The sequence below is a fragment of the Rhamphochromis sp. 'chilingali' genome (genome assembly GCF_963969265.1).
Source record: "Rhamphochromis sp. 'chilingali' genome assembly, chromosome: 12".
In the NCBI taxonomy this organism is placed as follows: domain Eukaryota; kingdom Metazoa; phylum Chordata; class Actinopteri; order Cichliformes; family Cichlidae; genus Rhamphochromis; species Rhamphochromis sp. 'chilingali'.
Window position 1 is genome coordinate 32865827 of NC_137939.1, and position 10427 is coordinate 32876253.

At 41.7% G+C, this 10427-nt stretch overlaps 1 protein-coding gene across 1 annotated transcript in view; it reads left to right on the top strand.

Annotated features, from left to right (window-relative positions):
- LOC308407083 (monocarboxylate transporter 1-like) overlaps nucleotides 1–10427 on the top strand; it is a 31047-nt gene that overhangs the window by 18337 nt on the left and 2283 nt on the right. Inside the window, exons 3-4 of the mRNA XM_080898506.1 lie at nucleotides 9333–9476; nucleotides 9583–10377. Coding sequence (XP_080754632.1) covers nucleotides 9333–9476; nucleotides 9583–10377 — 939 coding nt within the window. The remainder of the gene's footprint in view (nucleotides 1–9332; nucleotides 9477–9582; nucleotides 10378–10427) is intronic.

Sequence of the window (10427 nt, forward strand, 5' to 3'; positions counted from 1 at the left end):
TTTAATACCTGGTGGGTCGGTCTGTAGTAAAAATGCCCAATTTTTTTGTCCCAGTCCAGCCCTGCAGGTTATACTGGCAGTGTCACCATGCCAGCTGACTGTATTTTATCATCAGCCAGTGTTGTTCTTTATCAATATTACCAAAGTTTACCATAAGGCAGCATAGAAAGTATTTACTTGCTTTCAGGTTTTATTCAAATGTTAGTCTTTTCAGTTGTTTCCCCACTTTTTTCCTGTTTCAAAATCAAACACCAGTTTGTGAGAAGATTATCTTCTTTTTTTAACAGGCAGATAAAGTTTTACATTGGAACTGGCTAATTTGTCAATTGTTTGTTACAGATGTTCGTATTTTAATTTTCAAAAATGTTTTTGCCCAAAACATATGTGCAGTATATGTCAGTAAAAATACTATGCAAATATTGCTGTCCTTGAATGCTGAGTAAACACTGACAAAGCACTGATTGTATCTCTTGTACTTTATCAACGCAGTATCTAAAAACTTTGCACCGTAGTGGTTAAAATCTCATTCTAATAAGAGTTAAAAGTGCATTTGGTTATTAGGTTTATAGGGTTATTGAATTATGGTTAAGGGTTGGTAGAATTTTTTTAAAACATTATCTGCCAATTAAATCTGCCACCCTTCTCCAAATCTGTGCCCCTACCTGGCCCCCCCAACAAAAATTTTCTAGACACGCCACTGGCTGTAGCTTCCTGAAGTGTTACTCGAGGATGCTACACTAATATACAACACACCTCCACACCTGGTGTTGCAAAGACTGGATTGCTTTGTGTTTATAGAAACACGTCCTTGTATCAGGTGCAAATGTTATGTTTTTGTGTAAACAGCAGAAATGGTGCTAATCAGATATGATTTGAACTCATGTCCTGGAGCTCAGTTAAATCTTTCATTCTAGTTTAGAGTTTATCATTTTAAACATTTGATGTACTTCCTATTATCCTTTAATTATGAGCCATTAACCTAATATGCATGCAGCACGGCCTCAAAAACGGGGCTTCCCCTTTCCCCCTTTTTATGCCATTCCACCGTTGGAACAAGTCACTCATTTCAGCTACCAGGAAAAGTCTGTCACTACCTGACAGAAGAACAAAACTGCAGCTGAGGTTTTAGTTTCCTGAAAGACTTCATATCTGATGGCAGGCAGACTGAGATAGTCAAACCAATATGTCAAGTTGACTACAATTTGCAGTCAACATTTAATTACATAGTTTATTAAGATAGACCTATATAACTTGGCTCTAATGGGGCTTCATCTGGATGACCCTGTAGTGTCCTGGCTTTGAGGCAGAGCAAGGGATGCTGGCAGTGAAACAGAATTATTGGAGCACTTTATTTTTATTTAATCTGTCATTGTTGGTTTAAACATTTATTGGCGCTTTCTTGGTTCTGCCTCTGTCTTTCGCCCAAAGTAAACATGCTCTCCATCCGTTACCACTCAAACTCTGAGTCATTCACAGCTTGAATAGCCCTCACTGAGCACTCAATGGGTGCCTTTGCATTTAAAAGAAAAAGGAAATCAAGCAGATGTTTGTTCTACTGTAACCCATTCAAAACCTAATGGAAAAAGAACACATTGTATTAATGACTGAATTCACCTCTCTCATAAGGGTTCATGCTGTGGTTTACTGGGTAAACGTAGGGATTACAATGGGCGATACATAAGCTTAGTGTAAATAAAATGAACTGAACAGCTCATAATACAAAAGAAATCTACGTGTATTTCAACATATCTGAAATTTTTCATTGCAAAGTTTTAACTGACTCTTTCATGAGGCTGTGAAAGTGCACTTTTGAAATGGGAGTTTCAAAGGTGACACTCGTATAGCTTTTTAAAAATCAGGATAATACCATCGATTTTAACACTTGACTCCAACATAAAGCCAGGATTTTCCAAATTCTGGCTTATAAAAATCTTCTGTGGGCTGTGTATTGGTGAAACTTCCACTTAAGCTGGAAAAAGCAGTAACATGCACACGGAAGTACCCCATGCATCACGTGACCTCATTTGGGTTATAAGTATGTGTTGATGACAATGGCTGGAGTTGGCGCTCTCCACTGGATTGCCCAGATGTTAATGTGGTGTTTGTTTATCTTATTTGGGGTCTAATTCTGGCTGAGATGTCTTAAGGCCATCAGTGACGCTAACTAGTGATATGAAAAGTACGTTTAACTCTTCAGCTGCATTTCCTAAAGCTGACAAAGGTTCAGTTGGCATGTATGAGGCTCATCTGCACAAACTCACTACTTTAGTTGAAAAGAACTAATTTCTAAAATAAACCCAGAAACGCAGCTTTACTTGACGTTAACATGAACATGCACTGAGTATCGACACTGGCTAGATGTCTTGGTGGCTCGTTGCTTGCTAAACTCAACACTTTGTACAAAAATCAAGTTTGTGCTTGTTGAATAATCAGGGAACAAATCTGGTCATCAGAATAGTCATCTCAAGCTGCCTCTAAGCTGTGTATTCTTATAGCTCAGTGCTGCTTGGAGAGATTTTGCTAATTGCATGTTTAGATACATGTGTGTTTGAAATGAATGTGCCACCCATACTGCTGAGCAGTTCGAGATTTGTTTTTGGCTGCAGAGGAATCACCTTGAACTTCACAAGTCTTTGTAAATCTGAAAAGATGGACGTTACAGCAGTGTTATTTCTGGTAGTGTCTTCTGTCTCTTCTAGTTAGGCACCTCTGTCACTGCTGGGAATAGAGCTTTAAATTTAGGTATCCTGAAGTTGTCAGGACTAGAGGGTAGGGTAAGAACAATGTCCCATCAGGCCTGGCAGAAAGGGAAATCTGCAGAGCTGCTTTCTAGGACTTCCTCGACTGTCACGCATGTAAGAACACGATTGTCAGATGTGATCAGATTGTCTGATCTTTAACATACTAGGTCCAGGTTTACTACTAGCAAGTCCTGCTGCATGTTCTGTCCAGGCATCTTCATCATTTAAAGCACTCAGAGTATTTCCAGTAAATGCATCTTTAATGGGCTGTTTCCTGCTATCCTGTGAAAAAAGTCCTTGTACAAACACGACTAAACTATGAGTCTGCTCATTGGAAAGCAGCCTCCCCTTGGGCTTAATTACATATACATGAGATTGTTGAGACATATTTACAAAAAGACAGAAGTGGATTTTCAGGTTGGGCGGGATTTTCAGATCGAATTTCTTTGCTTTTCTTCTAAAGACAAAGTCGGAGAGACAGATAAAGAAGGACCTAAGTGTATTCACTCACACACACACACACACACACACACACACACACACACACACACACACACAGTCTGTGTTCGTTAGTACTTCATATTGCTGAGCTGTGTGCCAGTCTGCACTCTCTTTCTGCACGTTAAGACTTTTATAAAACTACCGAGGGAGGAAATGATGGGAGGAGTGAAATTGCACAACAGGAGCCAGCTGGTGAAATGTATTCCCCCAAATATTGAAATGTTCCTCCTTTCTTGCTTCACAATTCACAGATCACCAGTTCCTGGAGTCGTTGTACTAAATGAGAGGAGCTGAAAGACTGTAGGTTTAGGTTACCGCAACCATTTTACTCACCGACTGGTTTACACATGAGGCAAGGCACGTACACACACCGGCTTCCACAAAAGGAGGGGGGAAAAAACCACACCACACACGAGTCATGCACAACGTCACTGAAAGCTGAGTAACAGTGTGAACAAATAAATGCGCAGGATGTTTTGTACGTAGGTAAGAGTGAGACAATCATAAAGGGAGACTATTTAACACCCGCAAACTTCCCTTTTAACCAGAAACCAAAGACGAGTCAAGCATCACGTACTGAAATTAAAACCACCAACATATTCTAAGTGATTCCCTCAAAGTTGTCATTTGGCAGTAGAAAGTAATATTTCAGCAGCCGGCCACAAGTTTAGCCAAAATTGTTGGAATATTTGTGTTTAACAGGGAACAGGATCCAAGACTTAGTGTTTACGAAAAATGAAGAATTAGTGTATGTAATGTAATGTTGTGTACCAGCAAGTGTATAACTCAGGATCAGATGCATTAAAACAAAAGAATAGTCATTTTTTGCTGTGTTCCAGCAGCAGATCGGTTTAACATGGTGTAAAAGGAGCAGCTGTATTAAAGCATTAGGCAAAATGCAGGTGAGTTTCACTTGCATTCTGCCCTACTGCTTTCAAAGTCACACCATGTGGTGCATAAAAAGGTCACAGCTGCTGACAGAATGATGGCAAAAGGCCAGGCATTGGTTAAAACGGGTTTGTTTTGTATTAAACTGTCTGATGTAATGTTTTTTTTTTTCCAGGCTTAGATTTACACATGCAAAAAACAGTCAGTCCATGTACAACAAGGGGCAATTAATCCAGAGACGGGAAACTCTGAATGCAATTACAGGTCATTCTTCAGCTCTGGTTAAACATCTTTGGGTTTACTTGATGTACTATTGGTGCATTTTAAACATACCAACAACAAAGTAGTACAAATGACTTCATATCTTTGAGAATCTTCTCACAAAGATCATTATTTGACCCAGAAACTGCCATTTAACCACTGACTCCTCACTAGTTTGTATGTTACACCAGTAGAGCTGTTTTTGGCCATAGACCACACCCAAACACTGTAGTGTACTTAGGTTAGGAGAGGTCATGTGGTCACTGAGCTGGAAGCTTGAGCTGGACTGTCCTCTCTCAGTGAATGACGCTATAGGTTTTTCATTAAACCTCTTATTGGGATATAATTTTTATTGAAACTTGTCTCTAGCAGTTATATAAATAAGAGCATGTAAAATAAGTGGGTTGAACTTGGCACCCTGCTCACACTGAAATCTGGTCCATCTCGGTTTGTTTTAAAAGGGTCAGTTTTTACCCAAACTCAGTTTTGTTCCTTCAGCCGAAAGGAAAACGTGATCGAAGGTCCCAGACGAGATGAATGTGACTATTTCCCTTGTCAGGAATAAAGATTTCAGAGAGCCATGATTAGTTTTACTCATGAAAACATTGCTAATAACCCCCGCTCTTCCTGGTGTTCACACTCGCTATGTGATGCTTTGAGGGCATTTTTAGTGTGAAGGTCAGATAGACTTAGTCAAAACATCTTTAATCATAGCTGTGAAATAATCTTTCCTGACATTGAACCCCACTAATGTGTGTGTGTGTGGGGTTTGTTTTGGGGTTTTTTCTTCCCAGAAACCACACGAAATACCCTCTTTGTAAATGCAGTAAACAGATTTGCATTGATTTAGCAGTAGCTTTGGGAGATTTGGCTGTTTGAGCAATGTCAATAGCCCTGTGTACACTAGCTCTTTATGTCTGATTGACTCAGTCTAAATGGGATCCTGTTCTTTTGTTAAATGTTTAAAAGTTCAACCCACATCTTTCCCAAGGTTTGTACTTTCTCATACATGATTTCTTTTGCCTGCTGCTTTAAAGAAAGTAGAGCATGGAATTAAAGGCTAGTTAAGAAAGCAGAAAAGTTGTCTTTCTGGGAGGAACTGTTATAAGTGGCGATGTGCACGATGAGTTCTTGTTGTAAAGTTGTTTTTCAACTGGAACTGTTACTGAGGTTACAGACCTCATGTATTAAACGATATGAAAGGCTTCAGATAAAACTCTGCACAAAATGAAAATTTGAGAGGATGAAGGGAAATCAAACACGATGCTTACAGAGCCTTAGTTTTTGTGTTCTCATTCTGTGTATCAGTATTCTCTCATAAAAGAATACCGTGAGGTTCACTCAGAAGCATCTGTTTCTATGAAGAAGTGCTCTTTGTAGAGCTGTAGAATTGGGTCCCTTTAAAGAAAGCCATCTGATTTTTATAAAAACAACAAATGCATATATTAATACAGGAAAAGTTTGCATACAATTGTTTGGCAGAAGCAGTTTGGGAAACCCAGGCAAGAGGATTATTGATCCTGATTTTTGTAATCCTTACAGCTTTAGACGTGTAGCGGAGCTGCAAACAAAAACACGTTCGCTAACTTTGTCGTCAGGAATTCCAGGATTTTACGTTGCGGAGTGGGGAAAGGGGGCTTTTTATGTGGCCCGTGTGTAATTCCGGTCACAAACCTCATGATGAGTAGGCGCACGGATACAGGACGTCTCTTTCTGACTTATCTTGTGATCTAAGGACTTTTCTGAGTCAGTAGGAGGAAAAAGAGCCTGTGTCTGAAGAAGGGATGAGTGGGAATTGGTGCTTATTGTGCTGCACTAAGAGCAGAGGCTCTTTAGTGTCTTGATGTTTTAGAGCAAAAAGAGTTTGAAGTTCACTTTTGGTCACCAAACAATGTTTTATTGTCCATTTTTATTCCTGTTGACACTGCTGGCAATTTGTTTTGTTTTTCTCTTGCATTCATTCATATTGGCTTCCAGTGTTAGAAAATGAGTGTTTTTCTGTTACAAACCCTGCTGTGCTGTGGCTTCGGATGAGCATTGAACAATGAGTGATAAAATATGCACTGAAACGGCAGTTTCATTGCCAGATTGTCTGTATATTTTTAGCTTTGGCCTAGAGTAGTTTTGCATGAGTCAGTGTCATAAATAAAACCGATTTAGCTTATAGTGAGCTTTGGAGCAACTCCTCAGTTCTTCTTCTGCCTGAATCAAGTTGTTGTAGATGTTTTGAATGTGATGGTCATACTGAGCTTTAAAACAATTTATTTATTTAAAAAAAAAAAAAAAGGATTCATTTAATGCAGGCCAGATGGAGGGACGTTGATTTGTGAGTAATGTGGCTGGTGGAGAAATGTGATGCAGTAGAACTGTTGGGGCAAATCCAATCAGCTGTTTCTTCTGCAGTTTTCTTTTTGCCACGGAGTCTGATCAGTCGTTGTTTAATGAAACAAATGAAATTAAGACATGCTAGCGCTCTGTTATTGGGATGCTTTTATTTAAATAAATCTAGTCCTGGACTGAAGCAGAAGGGTCGGTGCTAAAATTAGATGCTTGCACACCTGACTGCTCTCTGCTTGTGGATGCTGTGTCAGAGTGGAGATGAGGACAAGTCTTTGTGGTGTCACAGGGAGAAAGGGAGCAAATGAAGGAGGGGGAGAAGGGATCATTTATATAATATCTGAGAACACTGCTCTCTGTGCTTTGCCAGCAAACACTGTCAGGAGTTGTTTATGTGCAGCCTGTGTGCTGAGGGTTTGTACTTATTCCTGTCTTTGTGCAGTTTCACTTCAGTTTACCGTGAAGCTCCAACAAGCTCTGACAGCAGGCACAAGTCTTTGTTTTAAGCACAGCACGACTTTACCCGTTTGACTCGAACGTGGAAACCCACCACCCTGAACATGGCAGCCTGCCCAGCTTGGGCTTTGTGCCAGCCGGTCAGACCCTCAGTCGGGGACAGACACAACACAGAAGCGAGCTGTCCGAGACAGAGGTATTTAGACGGTGCATGAGTAAGTGCTCGTGCAGCCAGAGCGCCCTCGGTCTTTGTGGCCTTCTGCCCAGTTTGAAGGGCAAAGCCACCGTGGTCTACGTGAAGGACCCAGGCCGAGTGAAATGGAAATGGCTGCTGGCTAAGTGCACTTGAGTCTTTGAGTCTTCTAAAATCATGAATATTTAAAGACTCCATTTTTGTCCTCCTCTCTCTGTCCTCTTGGAGCTTATTGTTGGACATGATTACAAATTATTTATTGATGACTGCAGGATTTCAAAAATATTGCTGTGGAACACGTTGTGATAAATGTCTGGTTGGGAAGCTGTGGAGTCACCTTAGGTTCCCTATTGATGAGCCATGACTATCCTGATGTTTATCCCTAATCAGCCGTGACGGCTGTCTTTCAGTGTCCGTCCCTCCTTAGGAAGGAGGAGCCAACCAGCTCCTTTGGGGTTGAAAAAGCTCACTGTCCTTGTGTTAGTCAGCCTCACAGATGTAAAGGATGTGCTGGTTTTGAAACCAAGATGCACCACTTTGACCGTGCAGCTTTCAGAAATGTCTTATCTTAACTTCAGGGAGCTAATACCAGAATTAAGTTAACTAATGCTGTACCTGAAGTGTGAGGGGAAACGACTGAGTCATGGTTGGTACATAAGGGTCGACTTAAATGCACCTCTCACACCTTTAATAATGAAATGAACCCAAGGGAAAACGCACAAGTGGCGAAACTGCACTTTAGTCTTCACTGGGAGTCAGACCAGATGTGAGTGGAAACTTGGAAATGTTTCTAATTTGTAATTGGTCACCATTAATCTTATCTTTCTCCTGACTGGTGTAAACCCCAAAGATATTTGGTTTACATTATAGAAAACAAAATGCTGTACGAGCAGTAACTGTAGGCTCATGTGCAGGCCTTCAGTTTGTATTCGTATCCAGCAGAGCCAGTGTTCACTGTCAGCCTGGATCCATGTGAAGGCCCATTCATAGCGAGCCTGGCAGGCAGGCGGAGACACGTGGGCCTCCTCTGCCTGGCTCCCTTCTCCTCCTCCTCACCCATTTCTTTCCCGTCTCACTCCTTCCTCCCCTCTTTCTCTAGTGAACATCTTATAACTCTTGCTGTTATGCAAGCATTGTCCCAGTTTTTCATTTGTGCTGTCATAGCACCACCTGTTGGTGAATCTGCTCTCCAGTCTGTCTGTAATTCTTAAGGTCTTAAAAGCATTGAATCCATGTCTGTAAGATGCCCTAAATTTAATTTACACATTTTTTTTTGAGTATTTACTCTTTGATGGTGTAGATGTGGCATAAACTTGAGACACATGTTTGAGTGGGTGGTGTTACCAGAGGCAGTCCGTCACGCAGTTATTAAAAGTAGTATTTCATGTCAGGAGCTCAACAAATATAAATTAGATTAACTTCTGCCAATTATCTGGCTTCTGGTCATTCTAATTGATTTAAAGGGGATTTAATCGTATTAAACACGAGTTAAAATATCAGTAAACAGATTTTCAGTTTCCTGCTGGTTTTTTATCATGAAATGGTTTCAAGTTGTTTTCAGTGCGGCATAAAAAGGTGGAATTCCTAATAATCCTAATAGCAACTCAAGGAGACATCTTAAGTACCTCATTTTATTTAAACCAAAGATTAAATCTCATGTATGTATAAATAAATAAAAGAAGGAAAATACCGTAGTTAGTTCTGACATGGTAGAAGAAAAGAAAATTTGTACTTAAGCTCAAAAACTGGGTGGAATTAAACTGGCACGGATCAAAAAGTGTATATTCTTCTTCTTTGGTGAAAAATGGGAAATTGCTGAACCAGCTTGTTAGTCCTCCCTGCTGTGCTGGCTGCAAAATATTGGCCACAGATGTACTTTAAATATTTAACTCTGTTCTTCTATCACTCTACTTGGTGATGGTTCTCTTTCTTACCGTTCTCTTGTTCCTCTCCAGGTCCAATCAGCAGCATCCTCGTGAATAAATTCGGCAGCCGACCGATCATCATCCTCGGCGGTTGTCTGTCAGGGTCTGGTCTGGTTGCAGCTTCTTTTTGCAACACGGTGCAGCAGCTGTACTTCTTCATTGGAGTAATTGGAGGTTTGTTTTTCATCAGTTTTCTTGAGTAAATCCTCAAAATGACACTTTCTTTTGATGGCTGAGTTTTGTTTTCTTGTTAATGTTGTTTCTGTGCCCTCGTTTCCAGGTTTGGGTCTGGCCTTCAACTTGAATCCGGCGCTCACTATGATCGGTAAATACTTCTACAAGCGCCGGCCCATCGCCAACGGCCTCGCCATGGCGGGCAGCCCCGTGTTTCTGTCGACCTTGGCTCCCTTCAACTCCTGGCTGTACGATGAGTTTGGGTGGAGAGGCAGCTTCCTCATCCTCGGTGGACTCCTGCTCAACTGCTGCGTGGCCGGCTCGCTAATGCGTCCCATCGGCCCCAAACCTCAGCCGCCCAAAGTGGAGGCGGTGGAAGCAGGGCAGCCTCAGCCCAAGAGGACGGTGCTGCAGAAAATCAACTCCTTCATCGACTTGACGCTCTTCAAGCACCGCGGCTTCCTGCTCTACCTGCTGGGCAACTTCGTCATGTTCTTTGGTCTCTTTTCTCCGCTCGTCTTCCTCTCCAATTACGCCAAGAGTAAGGACATCAGCAAAGAAAAGGCGGCCTTCCTTCTGTCAGTGCTGGCGTTCATCGACATGTTTGCTCGGCCCTCAATGGGCTTTCTGGCGAACACCAAATGGGTCCGGCCCAGGATCCAGTACTACTTTGCTGCATCCGTCCTGTACAACGGTGTGTGTCACGTGCTGGCGCCGATTTCAAAAGACTACTCGGGATTTGTGATCTACGCTATCTTCTTTGGCTTTGGTTTTGGCTGGCTGAGTTCTGTGCTGTTTGAGACGCTGATGGACCTGGTGGGGGCTCAGAGGTTTTCTTCAGCTGTGGGTTTGGTCACCATCGTGGAGTGTGGGCCGGTGCTGTTGGGCCCACCACTGACAGGTAAGACATCCCAGGGAGAGGGAGGGTGGAGATTTGGGCTGTTATAAAAC